The following is a 22,648-nucleotide window of genomic DNA, read 5'->3' as shown; positions in this document are numbered from 1 at the left end:
TCGCTGGACGTTGCCACGTAGGACGTAGCCTTAGGAATTTGAACGGGTGTGGCACTTAGCTTAATCTTTGTATGCTTTTCTGTTGTAAAATATGACTGTTTCAGCGAATTTAAAAATTTGAATGGAATTAGCTTACCTTATACTGTTTTAGTGAATTATCTTTCAAATACAAGTGCAATAATACAAAAGCGACACAAAAGAAAGGCAAGTTTTAAAAGTGTTTTAAGTATTGTTTGATTCTTACCTTAAATATTGCATATTCTGCCAGAGATTCAAATAAAACTAACATTTTCAATCAAAATATAAAAGTCACGTCTACATTTGTATTCTACTACTCGGAACTAAAGCGACGCAATGCGGTACACGTAGATACTGTACAAAAAAAATCAAACGAAGATGTGTTGCCAGATCGCTATCGGATTACATTAACCAATTTAAAGAAGTAGCCTAAAAGTAGCCATTATCAACTCGTATAAATTAAACGATGGTTTTAAAATACTTTTATAGTTATAAAATTTACTATCGAATATTGAAATATTATTTTTAATTAAAAATTTTAAATCTAGTTTTTATTATTTTAAAGCGTTTTTCATAATATCTGTTCTGAAATTAAGTAAATTATTTTGAATATTACGAGTGTTTCTAACAGCTAAATGATCACGATAGAGTCGGCCTGTTGTTTTGAAGGATTCAAATTCGAGTTTCTCATTAATAAAGATTTCACTTCAATCTATATTTAGCTTAGATGATTTAAACATAAAACAGATACGTGCTCAGCAAATAATTAGTTTTTTCAATAAAACTATCTCGGCAACACAAAAAGGTGTAGTGTGGTGAATTAAGCTAAGATGATTAAACGAATACGAATAATTTATTATATACTCAATGGAAAAATGCAATTATAATAACACGTATCAAAAATTTTGAATTAGCTAGAAAAATTCACTTCAAAATGATTAATCAGTAAAAAGAAACAAAACGACCTCACCACACAGCAATAACTGTAATATTTGTAATATATCTTACAAAATATTTTATGACTTGAAATACTAGGCTTTACTCGGGAAAAATCTCCAGAAGCGGTGAAGCTGAGCCTTGCACGGGCGTATTTAAGGAAATTTTTTCCGAAAATCCGTTTATGCTTCCCAGCCGCCCTATTGTTAGCATTATCGAACTCACAATGGGAGGCCGGATGGCAGAGAGATCAAAGTGGTAGCCTACCGCCCTGGAGAGATTCGGGATCGAATTCAGATGGCAGGAATTTTTAGGGGTGTGATCCGACCGAATATATCGGCCCCCGTCCCTTACACACGGCCGTCCCATTGTGGGCTTCACCGAACCCATAATAGGCTTGCTAAAAGGGCGGAGTTTAAAAAAAATTTCGACAAAAGGCTTGAATGAGATCCTGTTATAGTGTTCACGGAGTAAAAAGACTCAAGAATGGAAAAATACATTTCGTAGATTTTTGTGATTTTTTCGTTCTTCGTCCATATTTGGCATGCAAATATACAGGGTTGTCGAAATTAAATCTCTCTAATTCAGAGGACTCTGGAGAATGCTCTACTTCTCGAAATGAAACATTTGAACAACTGGTACTTCAGACGATGCGATTGCCGTTTATTAAATAAAAAATTTTTGTACAAGACGTCACCCATATGGCATGTCGCTATACAAATCTCGGTTAAAAATGTTCAATAACTGTTCCATTCGCAAAAGCATGTTTTCCACTGCTGAATGCAATCAGTCCGCTTTAATAACGAAAACATGCTGATGGACTGTGCTTTAGATCTGACACAAATATGCATCTTTCACGATAGACTTGGTCTTTCAAATGAACCCAGAGATAGAGGTCATATGGGGTAAAATGAGGTAAAGAAGAAGGCCAATCTGCTGGGAAGTAACGATTGATCACCCGTTCATCCGTGTAAGTCTGCCTTAACTCAAATTGAACAGAACGAGGGATGTGAGATGGTGCAATATCTTTGATGAATATGGTATCTTGAAGGCTTTGTTGAAGCTCTGAGATCAAAAAGTCGTTAGCATGTTAAGATACCGTTCTCTAATAATGGACACAGAATCGTACCCTTAGTGTTCAGTGTTTATGTGAGTGCGGATTAAAGAAAGACTAAATGTATAGGAAATGTGTGAAATAGCTAACAATTGGATTGCTATAATTTATTGTCTTTTGTGTTTTAACAATAGTACGTCTACTGTTGGATATGAAAATATATGAGATGAAATATTTTATTTCGCGGAATAACATCTTCGTCATCAATAGTATTGAAAAGTTTTGAATTTTATTTTTAATTAAGTTTAAGCCATTTTATTCGACTTTACGTCTGTCCGTCACAAATATGGAAGTCGTAATATCACTAAAAAAGTGTTAAAAGCACATAAAATCATGCTACTGTAAAATAAATAAGAATATAAGTATATAAGAAAAGTATATAAAATCATATTAACCACGAGGTACTTAGAATCAAAATCGAAATATCAGAATCAGCTGTTGATGCTGACGTCTACGTCCGCGATTTAAATAAACAAATTGAATGTAGATATTGTTAAATTTAACATAAATTAGTTTTTTTTACTGTCGAAAAATAATTTTAATAACTGTATTTGTTATTTAACCTTACAAAATTATTTTATTTTATAATGTCTCAGAGCAAACCACATTCACAAATAGAGTCCGCGATGTACTGTAAATGTGTACAGTACATTTACAAGTATGTATACGTACTGTACTGTACATGTATTCATAAATTTAGATTACTTTTTTCTGTACTATATTAAAAACTAAAATTCATTTGTTTGTAAGCTTAAAATAGATTCTTATTAACCACATATTATTAAAAATGCATTTATAAATAAAACACAGAACTGGGAATGGTTATTTGTGGTTTACCCTAGTGACAAGTAAATTCGACTCAAGTCGCCTCTCCTGGAACCAATTACCGACGTAAGGTGAGGTATACCTGTAATTAGACATTAATTTTGTATTAGAAAAATTAATTAAAAATTTAAGGAGCAAAGTAATACGAGTGAAACTTAAGAAATAAGATATAAATAAGTAAATCAAATAAAAAAGTATTGATTATAATAATATACAGCAAATAATGAAGACCCTATCCTAGAGCCATTTGGCCGGGTCTTACAATTACGGGTGCCTGAAAAACATTTATTACAAATTATTCATTTCATTAATTTTATGCGTATTAATTAAGTAAAAAAGCACTTGATCTTTTTATCATATTTTATTATTTAAAAAATATAAATACAAATTTTTCATTTTTTAATGAACGCTTCGAATTTGAATCATCTGTCCAAAGCGATTGTTGGAATTGACATAACTCGCCTACCAATCCACAAAATTAGGTGAATAATTTTAATGAAAAACTATAAATATAAAAAAAATTCTTATTGAATTTCATTGACAAAGAAAGCTAGAAAGCTGCAATAAGAATGAAGAGAGAAGCATTTTCTTAAATTAGATTTTTTTATTATATTATATATGTATGTCTGTATTATGTATGTATGTTCAGCGATGAAACTGTTTAGGAAACTAAATGCACTAAAGTCTCTTAGATTTTTACCTATTCATTTTCCGGTAAACATTTCAAATTCATCGTCAATACAAAGTAGATCATTCTATCGTAGAACAATACAAGTACTACATGGCTTTGAATTATCGGAAGTATTCAATGTGATTTGCAATGAAACATTTTATATCCCTCAAAATAAGGGGTTTATCTCTCCTTATGGGGATTTATGAAATAACTATAACAACATTTATTTAACATTTGTTTTTTATATAAAAAACTACTTTACTTTGTAAATGTTTAGATCTTTAGTAGTATCCTGTAGCTATATCATTCGGATATTCATTTCAAAAAGAATCATCCTTCTCTTCTAATCGAGAAGAAAAGGCAGACGTAGCAGACGAATGTAGCAAGAAAGCCTGTACCTTTGGTGAGATTTATGCTTATTGTGAATGAATAATTTTATCGAGTTATAATAATAAATTATGAATGTTTAAATGATATTCCGAACATTCAAATGTAAATGCTGTGTTTATGTTTGAAAATAAAATAAATAAGTGCATAAAATTCATTTTATTGAGTGTTTTTATTAGATTCTTATCTCTCGAATTTAGCCAAATACATCTCCATATCAAATAATTTTCCGGCTAGAAATAAGCTAATTATTAATTAATTAAATTCAGAAATTTGGCATGAAGATAGATAATTAAGATGCTACCTTGTACCGAGATTAATACAGGTACAGGACATAACCCGAGGTATAATACACCTCGGGTTATGTCGTTTCGAGTTAAGTCGTTTGTCAAAAAAATATAAAGAAAAATAAAAATTAATATTCTATGTTTAGTTAAGAATTAAATACAACGTCTTTATTAAATTGTTCCTTTACTTTAAATAAAAAACGCGAATCAGAGAAAATTTCCAATGCAGTCAGAGCCATGGATTTAGCTGCGTTTAAAGTTGGTTGCTGCGCTTCCACAGAACCAGCTGCTTCGGTAAAGGGATAAGAATGATTAGGTGCTGTTGTTCCAATCGAGAATAATGGTTGAATGCTCGGTACCACATGCGATATGTTTCCTACATCCGAAGCTGCTAAAAAAGGGTCGTAGTTGGGATTTCCATCCTTGAAGTTAACTCCTGTAAAAATTATCAAATAGGAGTTACAGTTATCGGATAATGTATATTTCTAAAAAAATATTACCTGTTTCTTCAGCGTAGTTCTTGTAAATATTTGCCAAAAATTCATTGGTGATGAGATGTTCGTATTGTGCTTCGGTATCGTAATTCAGTTTTACTTCACAGCCTGTAGCTTGTGCTGCAGCTAAACAGCAGTCTTCAACTCTCTTTTTCAAATTTTCCAATTCGCGAGAATTATTTGCACCAATAGCATAGTTTAATTCCGTCTCATCCGGGATGATAATAGGTTTCACGCCACCTTTACTAATAATTCCTATGTAACACACGTAGATAAGATTATTATTATAAATAACGAAAGGGGATGTAAAAAAATAACAATTAATTTACCATGTATTATGCAATTTGGTTTTGATTGTTTTCGAAGTAAAGAAATATTGTTATAACATGTAACAGCTGCGTCCAAAGCGTTTAATCCTTCCCATGGATATCCACTTGCGTGAGCAGCTTTTCCAAAATAATTCACTTTTAGCTATGAAAAAGTTGAAATTATTGTATTAATTTTACGAAATAATAAATTATTAAAGTAGAATTACGCCTTCAGAATAACTACCATACTTTCTTAACAATTCAGTATAATAATAATAATCAAAAAGCAAATTTTCTGGTGAACACGATTATACAGAAAACGGTGTATAATAACTATATTCATCAGAAAATTTGAATCTTTTATAATAAATAAATCTATATATATAATCGAGACGAGTTGATAATAATAATAATCAGCGCAGAGCCCAAACGGTTAGGAGTTGAAAGTTGACATTTGGTACACAGTTAGGGTACGTCACGAGAACGCACACTAAGAAGGGATTTTTCGAAATTTTTCCCCACGGGGGAGAGGGACAGGATTAAGGCTTAACAATTCCATCAATAATGGAAGTGTTACGTAACAATGGAAGTGTTAAGAGAAAGCGACGTGCAAGACGCAGATACAGTTTTTTTCGTTTTCGCGGGAAATCGAACATATATTTAGACCCATCTAAAAATTTTTTAATTAGTCTAGAAACAGGGAGACCCAATTCTTGCATTCTGTGAGAACGGGTAAGGTTGACTATAACGTAATAACCTTAATCTTCGCTATCGTTACTTTTTCCCGAGCAACGCCGGGCCTACCTGCTAGTATATATATAAGGGGATAAGGGGTGTCCACTTAAACATCTATCCAAGGGCAACAGAGATCATCAATACATGATATATGTATTACATTTGGATGATATATTTCCGTTAATCCACATTATATACAATTTATGTGAATAATCTCTTTTTAATATATATACTGTACTGTGTATATATATTTATAAGTAGCCGATATAATTAATATAAGCTACTTATTAAAATTAATTATCATTTTGTGGAATAAAATGAAATACCCATAAATACACTCAAGTCCCCTAAAATGTAATCGTCCAATTGTCCATAGAGAGAAAAAAAAGAATAAACAAAACAAACAGCGGAAAATTTATGTGAACGTTTCCAGACAATAAAAAATGCCAGGATGTAACCGAATGTTCCATTAAAGATAACCAATATGCAAATTAATCAGGCTCTATAAATGTAGTAATAACATGATATTGTTTCTTTTGCGGTTTAATTAACCATTGAGGACATATTGTTTCCGTTTTACTGTATGATAATGACAATAATGATGTCACATAGACAATTTTATGAAAGAAAAATTATTCGAAGGCTATGCCATCTGCAGATACTCCGAATCTGCCGCAAAGCATCAGACCAGGATTTTGGCCAGATTTAAAAGAACAAGAGATGCTGAATATGAACCAGGAAGTGAAATCCAAGAGTTTCCACCCCGTCAACAAAACTGCTATTTATGTTAACAGCGTGTCATAACAGAACAATGATAAGCAACTCTCTGCGGAGCTGTCTACAGCCGCTGATATTAAAGTTTTGCGAAAGGAATTGTGTACAGGACATTGGCGTGAGGAGACATTTGATGATAGGGAAGCTGTGCCGGCTATGGCACAGCTTTTCTATCATCAAATGTCTCCGCACGGTTTAGCTCGTGGCGTGTAGCACCATGAGCTAAACCGTGAGAGGTAGGTGCTCTGTAAAGCGCACGTGCGAATGCGTATAATCTGACTGCTTTATACCATTGAGATATTTATCCGTGGAAGTTATCCCGTATTCATTAATACAATGCTTCCATTGGGAATATGCATGTACGAATTTATATTCGAATATATACTACAATAGCAATCTTATCATTGTATAGAAATTTGTAATAGAATACATAATGCGATTATAATAAAATATTAATTTTAATGAATTGAAAGTACGTTAAAATATGAAAATAATCACACAATATGTATTTATATTTTAGAAAATACAAGGAAAGCGACGCTTCCACAGCTTCCGTGGACGGCACAGCCACTCGTACAAGAGGCTTTAGACAAATAGTCTTTTTGCCAAAGACCTAGCACGTTATGTTTCATTAATCCCTGTAAACAAAAGAGCCCGTTTTAGATTCTATCAAGAGCATCGACATTGAATGAATGGACAATGCTTTGTTCTCAGACGAATCCGAGTACAGTCTATAGAATGATTCTCATTGGATTGATCGTAATGAACCGGAAACTCGATTCGGTCACATAAACATAGTGAAAGGTGATCAATTCTGAGGTGGTGGTGTTATGTATGGTATGAAATGGCATTATGTTTAATGGCGGCCATTAAACATATTACCATTTCATACCATACATAACACCACCACCTCCGAATTGAGCATTGAGCTCCACTTTTTGGAAGGAGTGCCATTACTGCAAAAAAAAAAAAAAAAAAAAAAAAAATAGAAGGCTTCATGTAGCCATGCGAGAGACTTTTCTGAGTTGCTATGGATGCAGATTTTATTTTCATGGACGACAATGCTCGTGCATATAAGGTTGCACTTACCAGTGACAGTGAAGATATTCGTTGCATGCGTTGAAATGGTTGGCTATATCTCCGGACCTTAATCCTACAGAATGTGTGTGGAATACTCTAGGGAGACGAATTGCATCCCACCAGCGTCTACCAAGAATACTTCAGCAGGTTCATGGTTTAGCAGGTATTGTTCAAGAATGGACTTTGTCCCCGATAGAGCAGATAAATAACGTTATAGCCATCATAAATAATTGCTCTGTAGCGTGTGTGAGCGTAAGAGAGAGAAATGAATTACGACAATGCACAGTACATTTTCTTGTTTTTGGTTTGACCTAATTTAGATAACATTTTTGGTTTAAACTTTTATGCATAAGGAATACAATGTTCTGATTATATGTTAGGTTTCAAGCTGTTCTGATCAGTATTTTCAGAGATATAAGCCAAATTAATGCCAATAGCTCAAAATGAACAAAAATGTAGTTTTATGTAAAGAAAACTGTCAAATATCTTCATTTATTTTAACTTCATTACCTTTATGAAAGATATGAAAGGTGGATATAGATGATCTGTTGGACTGGGATGTACCATTAAGACAATATCAATATCTTTAAAGGCTCCTGCTTCAAGTAGTTTTATCTTTCCCCCTCCACCTTCTTCGGCGGGAGTGCCAAGAACTACAATCTAAAAATAATTTATTATTATAAAATATATTTAAATTGGAAAATTGATATCAATGCATTATATAAATAATTAATGATTGAAATATTTATGTGAAGCGTCAGTCTATTTACATGGAAATCTGAGTTTGATTTCGTTCTAAACTCCAAAATAGATTTCATATCATTCTTCATTTTACGGATTCCGATACGCATTAAATCAGCTCTTAATAATGGGCTAGTTTAATTTTATTTGGATCCTCAGCTATAAGACCGAATGACCGAAATATTTAAATATATACTTGCTATTCTGAAAGATCCATATTCGGATAGGATTCTCAGAAATCTTCATGAAAAGAAAGGGGCATTGTTCTTATTGATTGTGTATTGTAAACATGGTTGTGTGGCTAAAGGTCTCAACCTTATGACACAAACATGCTGCCAATTAGGTAAATAAAATTATCGTTAGATTCTCAACCAACATCAGTCTTTATTTTCTGCAATATTAAACTTTCAGGATTGAATTAGTTTACGAAGTTACATTTTATACGAAATTCAATTTTGAATATTATTAACGAAGTTCATTTAAAATGAGATCAGCAAGCATGGATGCAGAATGAACTACGTTTCAACTACATATGAAAGTTATGAGAGATTAAGTTAGATTCTAACCAAGATCCTTCTTCACCTCTGCTATGTGCAACTCTATCGCCGACATCAACAATTTATTACAAATACAGCACAAAAGGTGGAGTAAACTATCACATATATTTCTTAAACTACTCATTCGTTTAGTCCATTGGTTCTCAAACTCCCCTTTGTTCCATAAAGTTATACCCAACGCCTCCTAACGCATCAGATACTCCAACTTTTGCCTTTGGTCACCGTTCAGTACCCTGCCTCCAGCACCCCCCCCTAGATTTACTCACCGCCCACAGAGGGGCGGTATCGCCCACTTTGAGAACCCCTGGTTTAGTCAAACAAAAATTTTCTTATCGGCTCTAATTTCTCTCTTTATGGATACGAATATCTTCGGAAGAGTTATTTTAAGTTTAAATAATATCAATACTTACTTGACCTTGAATACTTTTCTGATTTTCCATAACATACTTAATTGCAACAGCAGCGGCTACACCGGCTTCTGCGATCAAGTTATGTCCACATGCGTGACCAATTTCTGGTAGAGCATCATATTCGCATAGTACAGCAATTTTTGCATTGTTTCCTATGAAATTATGTGATTTGTATCTAATTATTTTCTGATAAAATATATTAAGATAGCAGCAAAAATCAATTAATTAATATTTATATAAGGGTATTTTAAATTGTTTCATCGGAACCGATTAAATGACGATTACTAATATAAAACTGTTCCAAACTGGTCTAACAGTTCTTAAAATATTCTTAAACTGATTAACTGATGTTTGGACTATCATTAAAATTTATAATATATAAAAAGTTAAAATAATACAGAAATATTATTTTAACATTAACAACGAGCAGTGGCGCGTTATAGCTTCATGGAGCCCCAGGCAAATTTGAGTTAGAGGACCTCAAGTACAGTATTGACTTCTGACATTTTTATTGGGGAAAACTTTTGAGAAATATTTTCTTATAAATGATTGATTTAGGGCATCTTGTGGGTGGAAACCCCAGGCAATTGCTCTGTTTGCCCGCGCATCTGCCAATAAGTTTTTAGTCTGTTAAAAGTTTAGTTTAGTCTTAAATAGAAAAATGGAACTTTCTACAATATCGAAGCTTACTAAAATGCAATGAAAAACTGAATAAATTTTCTAAATTTTCTTTCTTTTGCTCTAAAAGTAATAAGAGAGACTTTTTCCAGATCCATCACGGGTTCAATCAAACATACAATGGGGTAGCCGGTAGGTAAACGTTGGGCCCAACATATCCGGTATTACCATATAAAAGTTTTTGGAGATATGCTCTCCTGGATCGCTCCAGGGTCTTCCAGAAAGGGAGTTCGATATCTTAACCGGCTCTGCAATCTGACTGTCATACGAACATGAGTATAAAAATATTAAATTATTTTAATTATTAAGATAGATTTATTTTTTATATGTTGATTACCGGTGTAAGTGTACAAAATTTTATCATTCGTATGGAACTGTCATAAAAAGTCAAGGATATCAGTTTGTATAAATACAGACAGATATCATCGTTATATACAATTACTTTTTGATAAAATTTGATAATTATACAAACTGGATAATTGGAATTTATGAAGTTAATATAATATTTATAAATTAAAAACTTGTAAAGATTTTAAGTTTGGCTTTTTATAAAACGTAATTTTTAATATTTAAAATGAAACAATGCGATTTATTGTGAAAAACTTAACTTAAATAGAATTTATTTACAAAATGTGTTTGAATAAATGTAAGGTAAAGGCACCATTATGGCTCAGTCACCGTATCTTCGAAGTCTGTCATGGATTTCACCAATTGGCACCGTATAACAGATCCTATTTCTACGAATATGTTTATACATCATGTGAGGCCATTGCAAGTAGGAAACATTCTTCCTAGTTGCAGTAGCCTCACTACAAGCAATTGAAGTCAAATCGTCAAAGCAGTTTTATAATTTTCTCAAGATTTTCTCCATTTTTTGTTAATAGTGAAATTGATGTAATAATTTCACTGTTAACAAAATATATTCTAGCTTTGTTACTCTGTTTTAACGTACAACTAGTGTTTTAATTACACCTCATCATTTTAGATGATAAAGATTACAGGTGTATAATATTACGAGGAGATGGGATATGGGCGTGTAGGAGAAAAGCGGGCTGTTTTGGGAAAACGTGTTTTCATTATTATAAACAATAATATAAATTAATATTGATATATATATCAATATAAGTGGGAGCGAACCGAGCGAATTGTCCAATGTTTAGATCTGACATAGACCCGTAAATCGATTTATGAATTCACATAAATTTATGTAGACCTATTTATAAGTCTATATAAAGTTTTAAGCGCATAACAAACAACATAGAATTCGAAGGTATTCGAAAAGGATCCTTTTTTCCCTCATTTTTAACTCTCCACCTGTGGGCAATAAGAGGAACATTTTCCATACCCATCGTGGTTCTTAAAATCCAGACAGGAGACAGCCGAATGGCGAGAAACGGGGTCCGACTTATCTGGGACAGACCACACATAAATATTGCTGGAAGTTGCTCCCGATTCCGTATCCCCAAAGCGATAGGCTGATGCCACAATAACCTCGGCCACCCAGCTGTCCGCGCCTAGAAGATAAGGCAAATAGAATTATTGGCTCTTGTTTTGAGGTGACACAATAGTCAGTTTTACTTTGCCGAAATTTCCCCACTGTACATATATGGATATTCATGTAATTAATTAAATAAAAATGCCGTATATTGATTTTAAAGCATTGTTTTATATAATGATACAGTAGAGACTCGTTAATCGGAACCCCGGTAATCGGAATCGCCGGTAATCGTAACGATTTTCAGTCGGACTGTGTCGTGCTGAATCGAACGTTTTTGATACTAGATTTACTTCTAAAGTATAATTTTCATGTTTTTATATTCTTCAATATATTTATTTTGTTTGTACAAAATAAAGAAATAATTTTTAACGATACGATAGCCTCGATTATTATTATAAAAATTTTCGTTAGGCTTAAAATCGACGAAAATTCAACACGAAGCGACACGCAACGGAGAAAAATTTGAACATCGGACAGGTTAATGTATTATGCCGTACATAATCGGTAATCGGAACAAATCACTAATCTGAACAACCCCAGTCCCCAATTGATTCCGATTTTCGGTTCTCTACTGTAATTATTTCAAATACAGATGAAATTCATTACCTTCACCAAATTCTGCTCTAAACGCAGTTGGTAGAATGTAATTGTTCTGAACAGAAAATCCAAAATCTTGTAACGTAGAAACCAGAACATCATGAGCGTGAATTTCTTCATAATTAGTTTCTGGATTTTTCCAAATTTCTTGACTTAATGCGTTAAAACGAGAACGTTGTTCGTTTATTATTTTATCAACTAATTTCTTAGCTCCTTCCATCTTGAATATACACAAAGATAAAACGAGAAATTATCACTAACGTATATTTATATAACTCGGATAATATATCAAATTAATCTCCTTAACAGCAAGATTTAAAATTTTTATTAATTTTCTAATACGATTCTTTCTGACATCGCAAGAAAATGAATTAAAGAAAAAGCACTAAATAAAATATAATTAAATTAAAATTTTAATTTAAAAAAAATAAATCGATTTTAGTTTATTATTGGGCCATTTTGGTTTAGGTACAGGCAATCTTAGTCTTTTTTAACCTCCCCTTTTAAAGGCCTCAGATGTTCTTATCGATATTTTATCTTAGTTCAGCACTTAGAATACATTATTTATTTATCTATTTTTTATTTTTATACAATCTAATTTTATTATTTATATAGATTATTTTTACTACATAGGATTCTAGATGTTATACATTATTAAGCATTGTATAATACAGTACAGACTTCTTAAGCTATATAAACGAAATTAAAAGCGACCTCCGACACTTGTTCTAACATTTAAAATTCTTTCAATTTTTCTTACTTTATTGTTATTCAAGGACATCTTCGTTTAAAGCAAATAATGCTTTAGATATAATATAATAATATATCTATTACTTTCTGTACATTATATATATATTATATATATGTATTGTATATGTATATATATATATATATATATAACATATATATACAGGTATAATGCAAACAAAAAGCTAGGTCACCCTGCGTGATCAAATTTTAACCCTTAGCCTGCCGTTTGCCACGCCCCCTCGTTTACGTTTATTTTGTAAAACGGCCAAGGGCAAAATAGGCGAATCAGGCAATATTATTTTAAAAATTCACAAAAAATTAAATTATTATTTTATTCATTTGAAAAAATCACATATATTTATCAATATAGTTAGTTTTAAATAGCATTTTTCAATAAAGTTTGTTTGAAAAATTTATGAGAAAAAAAAATAATATATGATAACTGACATTCAAACTTGAAAATTTGTTACTTTTTGTCAAAATTAATTAACATTGTCTGGAAAATATGCAAATTTGTACTACGCCGCAGCGCAGAAAACGAGGCCGAAATAGCCATAAGACATTAATGAAAAAGAATTTTTATGTCCTTGTGAAAAATCACTTATTATATTCCGTAATATGAATACAACTGTAGTCTACATCTTCTAGATATTGTGATAACTGGATATCGTAAAATAAGCAAAAGATTATATACAGTACAACAGATATAAATATATCAAAGCCAATAAAGGAGTTATTAAACCTGTTTAGCTGTGAGACAGTCTACCGTTATTCGGATTAAAGAGACTACCACTTAATAAACATAAAATACAGCTACTAAAGAAAATTTAATAGATATAAATATTGTGTGTAAAAAAGATTACTCCGTTTATAGAAAAAAATAAGATACAGTACATGTGTCGACTGAGTTTAAACCTTGTATGCATGGCAGATCGAATATGATAATGTTGACTGATGAGGGGCTCTATGCCCGAAACGTGCAAATGGCACGTATCAACTAAATAAAGAAATAAAGCCAAGTGTTTAATTAAAACTCAACTTTGGGTTCATAGTCCGGTTACTTCAATCTTATTGTCACTGAGCCAGAACGACGTAGAATATTGTTCTGTACAATTTTATATAACATTTATGCATGTACGTTTATTCGTTGTGAAATTATCGCACATTATATCAAACATTTGTTTGAAATCTGAACTTTATTCTGCTTTCAACTAATATAATGAACTAATATACTTTATTCATTTCATATCAAACAAGATTATGTGTACGTTCGTTAAGTCGAACGAGTTAAACGCGTTAGTAACGAATCGTTTAACTCGTTTGAATGTCAGTTATCATATATTATTTTTTTTTCTCATAAATTTTTCAAACAAACTTTATTGAAAAATGTCGTATTTAAAACTAACTATATTGATAAATATATGTGATTTTTTCATATGAATAAAATAATAATTTAATTTTTTGTGAATTTTTAAAATAATATTGCCTGATTCGCCTATTTTGCCCTTGGCCGTTTTACAAAATAAACGTAAACGAGCGGGCGTGGCAAACGGCAGGCTAAGGGTTAAATCGGGTGTTATTAGCGTTATGAAAAATTATCAATAGACATTTTAAAATATAAAATTTACCGTTATAGAAGTAAAATGTAGTTTAAAAAATAACATTACTCACCTGCAGGTGTGCCAGGTTGGTAAAACTACTGGAAACTGACTGGTACACCAAGTGGTCTTCTACCTCGATGACCTGATTTATTCCGTTTATATTAATTATTATATTATTTATAACTAGACAACTTGAAAATCACTAGATGATTTTCAGGTTTACTAGTTATTCTAAACGGATAACTTCTGAAAAAACATGAGAAATGACCTTCAAAATGAATAAAATGAACCTATACAGGTTACGTTACAGAACGTATAGTCAAAAATAATAATAAATACAAAAATTAATTATTCTATTATTTTATCATTAACTCGTTAATTCCCCCGCAGCGTAAAAAAAATCATAATTAATAATTAAATTATAATTAAAAATAATCAAAACGAAAAAAAAACGAAAGAAATGTGTTAATTTTGAAGAAAAAGCTTCAAAGTACAATTCCCCTCTTCTCGCCTTAGCGCGAAACTTGACACCGATGAGTCATTGTTTACACAGCTGGATGACCTTGAGAACAGCTGGTGTCGTCTTTCGCGGGACATTCTCATGAAACTCTCGGGAGGAGAAGGGTAAAAAGTAGGGTGAATACTAGATGGTGGTATATTTCTAAACATTTTTTTAAAATTACGATTTTAATTGATATTTCCGACCCCCCCGACTTAATTAAACGTAATTATAAAAAAATCTATTAATTAAAAAAATTAAAAAACTATTGGATGTTGTTTTTGACATCAGAAAATAGCTTTAAATAACTTTACCGAAGTAAAATCGACGCACTAGAAGTTTAGAATGATGAATGAAGTTCCATAAAAAAATCCCATAAAAAAACAATTAAGCGTTAATTGCAGGTCATTAAAGGTTAATTAAAATCGCAATAAAATTTTTTCGCGCGGGTAAAAATTTTTGAAAAAATTTGGAGACTTAGAAAACATTCCAAAGATCAAAAAAAATGTTTTTCGGTCCCAAAGTACCGTTTTTTTGTAACGCTATATTAATATGGCCAGTGACATAATAATGAGTCGGTTTCAAATTCCAATATTTATTCGTTAACGTTTGAGTTAAAATTTTATATACATTATCTATTAAATTATTACTAATATGATATATATTATGATGATAAATATTAGTCAGATGCAACAAAAGATGTCTAATGTCTTCAGATAAATATATATAACTCTATTTTTTACTTAAGACACGAAAGAGATTAGGCTATTTAAAAGCAGAGTAAAATTATTAGTTATTTATCGAATTATCGTACGTCGTTACATGTTGATTTTAATCCATATTTAAAATGGAATGATGTTTGAGATTAATCTCAAAAGACGCTGTGGTCATTCGGCTTTTTTCAAGTGCCACAAAAATACAAAACAAACCAAACATTAGAAAATTAACAAAAAAAAAAAAAAAAAAAAGTGGAGAAAGTAATTTCTTGCATTAAAACAGAAAAGGCACAAGTGATCCGTTGTAGCCAAAAACTCTTCGAAAAATTTACTTCGCCCTTCTTCCCTCTTTTCTTTTTGGTGTATATCAATTATCATTGTTAGAATTGATTATGCTGGAAAAAGTCTTTGATCAGCAGAATCGTTGGTTTTTTTTTTTCCTTTCTTGTTTTCGGTTAGAACGTTCTTACTTTGAAGATCTGACTGAGAGGGTTTTTCTTATGTTTGGGTTAAATTTATTCTTGTTAGTTATTTCTTGAAAATTTCTATGTAACAAGTTCCAGTATTTTATCATTTGAAAGACTGGGTCAGTTCGTCCAATTGAAAGTTTTGTTGAGGGTTTTAAGAAGTTATAATTTAGACGATGGCAGTAGTTTTCCTTCCTGCGATGATTTTCGAAAATGCTTAGAAGATAACTGTTATGCGTTTTAAGTTTTATAAATTCAAAGGAGAAAAGTATAGTTTGCTTTACGTATAAAGTTTTTATGTTGTCGATTTTTTCTTGTTGATAACAATTGGAAGTTGATTCGTAGTAGTTTAATTTGATGATGGCTCTCATTAGGTGATTTCGTTGTGTTTGCACACAGTTAACGATATAATCGGATGTAGTTCCCCATATAGTTATACCGTATAGAATTTTCGGTTCGGTTAATGTTACCTTAGGATCCAAAATGGAGGCCAGGGAAATTTTTCCCTACGTTGGAGACTGCGACGGGGAAAAAATTTTTTCCTCCATTCAAGATGGCCGCGGTTTTTTGAATTTCTCTGCAGACTCCGCGGATTTTTTAATCGAAATAAACAATAAAAACAACAGAAAGAGGAGTTTTTTACTCACTTTTCGATTGTTCGATATTCTGAGTATGATCTCCTGTTTGGGGTCGACGAAATTTTTCGAATGTTCTATGTTCGACCACTACTCCTTCTATGTCGTCAATATGCATATATCCTTTCCATTCGTCCGTTATTATCGTACTGCCGGAATTCACGTATTTATAAACGATCCAATTCACAGTGTTTTCTGATCTGTCGTTCACCTGACATATGAAGCAATTGTTATCTTCATCGCAATGAATGCAAACGGATTCGGTCGGCTGTATGCCTAATTTTACAGCAAAAATCGATGCGTTATCGATACGGGGAGGCAAACTAGCTCCGAAAAGTCGTCTTCCATTAACTTGTAGAAATCACGGGAAGTGCATCTCGACCAAAATTCGTCGTTGCAACTCAAATCGTCAGAACTAGTCATTATCGAACAATTGGCAATAAACTAAACGAGGGTAGGTAAGGATAGGGAAAAAACACGCTTTTTCCTTAATTTCTGATTACTTGGTTCTTTAACTTTTAGGATTAAATTGTTATAAAAGAAATAACTGTACTTACTAATACTGGAGGAATTAATAATAAATATTCAACGATAGCAATTTGTGTGCGAATGAAATATCGTTACGAAAAAAAAAACACAGCAATTAATCCAATACGCAATTCGTCGCAACACAGCAGTAAACGATTCCAACTGGAAACTAGTCGATTTGCATAAAATTGCCCAGAAATGACCAGAAATTACGTCACAGATCATGCATTTGCATATTCGTTCGTAACACACCTACGAATTTCCTGCCGATTTTACTCTTGCACGACGTCACGAAAAGGCTCCCTCTACCGTCGCAAATTTACACACTACCGTCTCCGTTTCGAGGTTACAGGATACTCGGGAACGTCGAACGCAGGGTAGAAACCGAACGGGGAAAAATTCCCCACGTCGTCGACGTCGCGACTCTAGGGAAAAATTTTTTCCCGTCGCAGTCTCCGAAGTAGGGAAAAATTTCCCTGGCCGCCATTTTGGATCCTAAGGTAAAATTACATCTGTGCAGATGTGATATAGTCGTTTAATCGTATTTATGTTTAGGAAATCTTGTATTTTTCTGATTATGCCAGTAAACTTGGTGACAGTTTTTGTTAAATTTTCGATATGTCTATCGTATTTGAGTTTATCATCTATCAAAACTCTGAGATATCACTTCAAATAGATCATTCGAGTAGATATTAAAGAGAATGATGATAATCGGACGGTAATTTTCTATGTCCCTTTTAGACCCTTTATTTTTGTATATTGGTATGACCATATTATTTAAATTATTTGAAAAGGTTCCTGTTTCAAAGGATTTGTTACAAAGTCATTGTTAATATTTCTATTAACGATAGCTTTCTAACAATCATTTAAAAATTATATATTAATACGGAATGATCCTTAAATATGTTAAGTATCGCACCCTGTAATATGAGATTTTGGACTCTGATATTGTTTTTGAAGAATTAAAAAATGTAGTAGCTAAATTTAAATGTAATAGGGTACCGGGTATAATCAGATTAGATAAACTTTTAAAACGTATTCTAATCAATCTCTATTAGACTTGTTTAATAAAATTAAAAGTACTGCAAGTTTCTCAAATAACTGGATTGATTTTCAAATTCGGACTTTCTATCGAAATACTGTAGTTTGTTGATGAAATTACTCTTTTTCTTTTGTGACTATAACTTAACAATCTTAATTATCGCTATCGTTACTTTTACCCGAGCAACGCCGGGCCTACCTGCTAGTTTACAAATAAAAGAATAATCGATTTCATTATTTACAGTTTTAAGATTTAAAAAGATTTTATGTCATTTTTATGTACGTTTCTTTACATAGCTATATTTAGGCCTAATTATAATTTTGTTTAAAAGTATATTTGTACAATTGAGGAATATTTTGTATCAGGTATGAATATCCACCGCACATTTCATTTCACCGAGTAAGTTTTTATAATTTTATTTTTAATTTCAGCCCTTATATCATGGCTAGCGATTCAGAATGTAATTGCGATATTGAAAATTTATTTTTAAAAAGTTTAGGCTAAAGACCATATAATGAAAAAGGAAACATTATTAAAAGAAAAAGACCAATGCCTAAACGTCGTTCTAGAAAAAGAAAACGAAGGAAGACGGTCACGTGATCGGGCGGGCGAAAGGCCATTGGTGGAGAATAGCGGTTCAGCGAAACTGTTCGTCGTCCAACGTATTTTCGTTAATCGCAGTCGCATTTTAGAAAACAGAGAATCGGGAAGGTTAAAACTTCCTGGACGTTTGGTGGTTTCGTTTATTAAAGTGACGATCGGATCAGCCTTGCATTCGAGACTGGTGTTAGGGATAAAAAGGGAATAATTATCGTGACACCGATGTCTCACGTTCTTAAAATCATTCTCTTCACTCGGACAAGCTAGGACCATTCATTTGATCATTTGTTGACAAACACTTGCATTCACGTTGACAATATGGCCGACCTTGTATACATTGTTCGTGCCATATCTATGTATATAAAAAGGAATGTATGGTGTCTGTTGCCTGTCTGTTTGTCCTTCATGCATTACTACACCATTTATCCGATTGCCATGAAACTTCGGGAAGTTGTTTAATACATTCCCGCGAAGGTTTCTGGCATATGTGAAGACCACCATTTCCCCCCTTCCAAAAATATCTTTATATATGGATTAAGGCTTTTATGTCCAACAGATGGCGCTAACTTCCGACGACCTAAGTTTGCTTTTCTGTGAGACATTATGTTTTTCTGTGAGAATGGACTAAAGCAGATCATTTTCTATCTATCTATATAAATAAAATATAACGTTTGTTTGTTCCTACCGATTCCTTCGAAGTTTTGACACAACATTGCATTCGAATACGCACGTGTTTTTATATAATATACATGGACAGGATAAGAATTAAGGCTTACCGTGAAAAACTCGGCTTCTATTATACTATTTTACATGCGGTTTTTTGCGTGTTTGATTGCGTTTTAATAGGGTACGTCAAGAGAATGTACACTAAGAAGGAATTTTTTGAAATTCCCCCACGGGGAAGTGTTATACATTCATGATAGATACATTTTGAGCCACAACAACGCGTGGCCGGGTCTGCTAGTTTACAAATAAAAAATAATCGATTTCATTATTTGCAGTCACGTTTATGTAATTGATTTATTTTAACTAGTTAAGTAACGCTGTATCAGCGTGTAGTCAGAAACGAAGCTGCTCGCACCTTTATTTTCTAGATTATGAGGGAAGAAGAAACAAAGAATCATTCGTTCTCAACAATATATTTAATATCTATTGGATCATTTAAAGGTACAAATACAAGGTCAGAATAAGCCATTAATTAATTGCTATGCCAACGTTTCACGAAATTCTGTCTATCACTATGGGCCTTGGAGTTGGACTTACAGATTGGCTCGTAGCGATCTTTATTGTAACTCTTTAAAAATACTGAGTCAGTTATTTTTGTCACTCGACTCAATGTAACATAGGTAAGACCGATAGATATAGGGAAAAAAGAGACAGCTATTTTGATTTTTGGAAGAGTTAATCCCTGTGATTTATGTATAGTCATCGAGTATGCTAAGGTAAGGGGAAACTGTCTACGAGATCGCAATATACTCCCATCGTTCGAAGAGCGTGTTATAGGGATTATTGGAAACAGATTACCATAGTTGAATTCCACTAAAATAAACAGAGGAAGAGCTGGAGGGCGAGCATTAGGAGCATATATAATGTAGCGTATAGTTCCTAGTGAACCATTGACGAGACCTTGCACCCATAAGTTGACTCTCGGCATGATTCTGGCATTAACTGAGAGATTCAAATACTTGGAGAGACCAAGAGCTGAGTCATCTTTGAACGAAGGCAATATATGGAGTGTTTTCAGATGCTATATAAGCAAGAGGGCACCCAGTTGACTGCTAGTACTCTTCGTCGCTTTGTTTAACTTGCTCGTTTGTTGGATATAGCTCTACTGCCGTTTGGAACTGATCGAGTTCATCTATGGATAAATAGGCTCGATTTCTTGTCGTCAGAATGTTCAGATCAGTATCAGAGAAATCACCCGAAGCTAGATGTTGTAAGACATCTGTGAAGGAACTATCTGCGCTATTTTGTCTATGAGAAGTACTGAGTTCAATGAACTTCCCAAAAGAATCAAATGCAAATGTAATGTAATGTCTCAACAGGGACCCTATCTTGTTGGGACATTACATTGTAAAAAACACTCGACTATAGAGAAGTATCTTTAACAGGAGGAAGCTGACGAAAATCAAACAAATAGACAAAGAATCCACCAAACGGCTCATCTTTCTCGGGGTTTATCTCCCTCAATCTTCTCTCGATCATGTAAAGCATTCTTGCACCAATCATTGACATTTCATGATGATGATGAATTTGAGCGACTTCATCTCAATCTGGAATTTCTGTGCAGCTTCTTCTTTTAGAGATCGAAATTTCGTACTAACGATAGGAAGACGAAGGAGAGAATGGATCGTAAAGCCATCAATATTGATCACTGCTGCTCCATGTTATAGAATAATAAGTGAAAAAAAGAAAACTTTTTTAAACTTATTATTCTATAAAGATTCTTTATATTTGTTGTGTATCCAGTTAGCGATAACATTTACCTTTCGAAATTACTGTTTTAATGCTTGTCATATTTTCCGACCACTAGATGACGCTTCTGCATGTGCGTGCAGGAAGCGACTAACACTTCACTAAAGCCACTTTAACTTCACTTCGTGCATTCCTTGTCAACATTATAACTGTAGAATGAGTTGTCCGATCTTGATGAAATTTTCTACGACGACTGACCATCACTCAAGGATGAACAGGTTAAAATTTCAACTCTCAAAAATGATCCATACTGAAGAAAAACCCCTATCTCCAGTTCTACAAAAACGGTTCATTTTTGAAAGTTGAAATTTTAATCAGTTCATCCTTGAGTGATGGTGAGTCGTCGTAGAAAATTTCATCAAGATCGGACAACTCATTCCAGAGTTATTTTGTTGACAAGGAATGCACGAAATCAAGTATTAGTCGTCACTACGTTCCGACAAATATTTAAAAATCGACTATCGTAAATGTGTGTTTTTTTATTTATTTGGTAACGTTATAAACCCGTTATTTTATTTATTAAAATATATTAAACACTAGTAATAATGCGAAACAATGAATTAAAAGACTAGTAATAATGCAAAATACTGCTTTTTTTGCACTTTTCGAATGATTATATTGCAGCAACCGATTTATACAAAATCTTGAAATTTTGCACACTAAGAAAATAATTTTCCTTCGAACGACACTAGGTATTGGAAAATACCATAGAGTGTTTGAGGGCAAAAAATCGACCCCCGAAAATCGGAAACTCTGATTCCTGTATATGTTGTCAGTTAGTGACTTTCTTAGTGTCTTATATCAGGGTCACTATTGTGACTCCTGATATAAGACACTAGATTATTGGATCAAATTTCATCCGTTATTATTAAATACAGAACGTTTTCAATACATGTCATACTTAAGTTCCTGAAACCCGCCGTGAACGAAATGATGTACATCGAATATCAATTTCTCACCGAAATAATATATTATGTGACATTGCCGACCAACTAAAAACAATTTAAGTGTAAGTGTACAATAAGAAACTGTTTATATGGAAGTGTCACTACTTTCAACACCTAGAAAACAAGGTGACGGCCGGATGTTTGAGCGATTAAGACTTCAGTCTACCGCTCTGACATCGAATTCGGGCTGTTGAAGAACCCAGGGCGGTCTGCACCTGATGTGTCGAGTTCCGTTCCATGCAGACACATCGAAACTGGAGTAGGTACTCTAATCGA

The 22,648-nt window shown here is 32.8% G+C and overlaps 2 protein-coding genes and 1 long non-coding RNA gene across 4 annotated transcripts in view; all 3 read right to left on the bottom strand.

Moving 5' to 3' along the window:
- LOC136968849 (nucleolar protein 58-like) overlaps positions 1-22,648 on the bottom strand; it is a 39,756-nt gene that overhangs the window by 2,865 nt on the left and 14,243 nt on the right. The window contains exon 1 of one of the 2 annotated variants that reach the window (XM_067262898.1): positions 245-341. The exons of the other annotated variant lie outside the window; for it this stretch is intronic. Within the exon in view, the coding sequence (XP_067118999.1) occupies positions 245-289 (45 nt within the window). The 5' untranslated portion in view covers positions 290-341. Of the gene's footprint in view, positions 1-244; positions 342-22,648 lie in introns of those variants that run through there. 2 annotated transcript variants of the gene reach the window in all.
- Positions 4,387-22,648, bottom strand: part of LOC136968850 (xaa-Arg dipeptidase-like) — a 29,536-nt gene continuing 11,274 nt past the window's right edge. The window contains exons 2-8 of the mRNA XM_067262900.1: positions 14,534-14,605; positions 12,122-12,332; positions 9,340-9,491; positions 8,142-8,291; positions 5,064-5,205; positions 4,741-4,989; positions 4,387-4,676 (exon numbers count right to left, since the gene is read on the bottom strand). Of these exons, the coding sequence (XP_067119001.1) occupies positions 4,387-4,676; positions 4,741-4,989; positions 5,064-5,205; positions 8,142-8,291; positions 9,340-9,491; positions 12,122-12,332; positions 14,534-14,605 (1,266 nt within the window). The remainder of the gene's footprint in view (positions 4,677-4,740; positions 4,990-5,063; positions 5,206-8,141; positions 8,292-9,339; positions 9,492-12,121; positions 12,333-14,533; positions 14,606-22,648) is intronic.
- On the bottom strand, positions 12,322-14,748 carry LOC136968851 (uncharacterized). Its single transcript, XR_010879712.1, has 3 exons — positions 14,732-14,748; positions 14,534-14,605; positions 12,322-12,332 (listed from the first exon to the last, which is right to left on the bottom strand). It is a non-coding gene; the product is annotated as an uncharacterized lncRNA (long non-coding RNA).

The sequence above is a fragment of the Centruroides vittatus genome, unplaced genomic scaffold (assembly GCF_030686945.1).
Source record: "Centruroides vittatus isolate TY-2023 unplaced genomic scaffold, ASM3068694v2 contig_1634, whole genome shotgun sequence".
Classification (NCBI taxonomy): domain Eukaryota; kingdom Metazoa; phylum Arthropoda; class Arachnida; order Scorpiones; family Buthidae; genus Centruroides; species Centruroides vittatus.
This window is presented reverse-complemented; position numbering and strand designations above follow the sequence as displayed.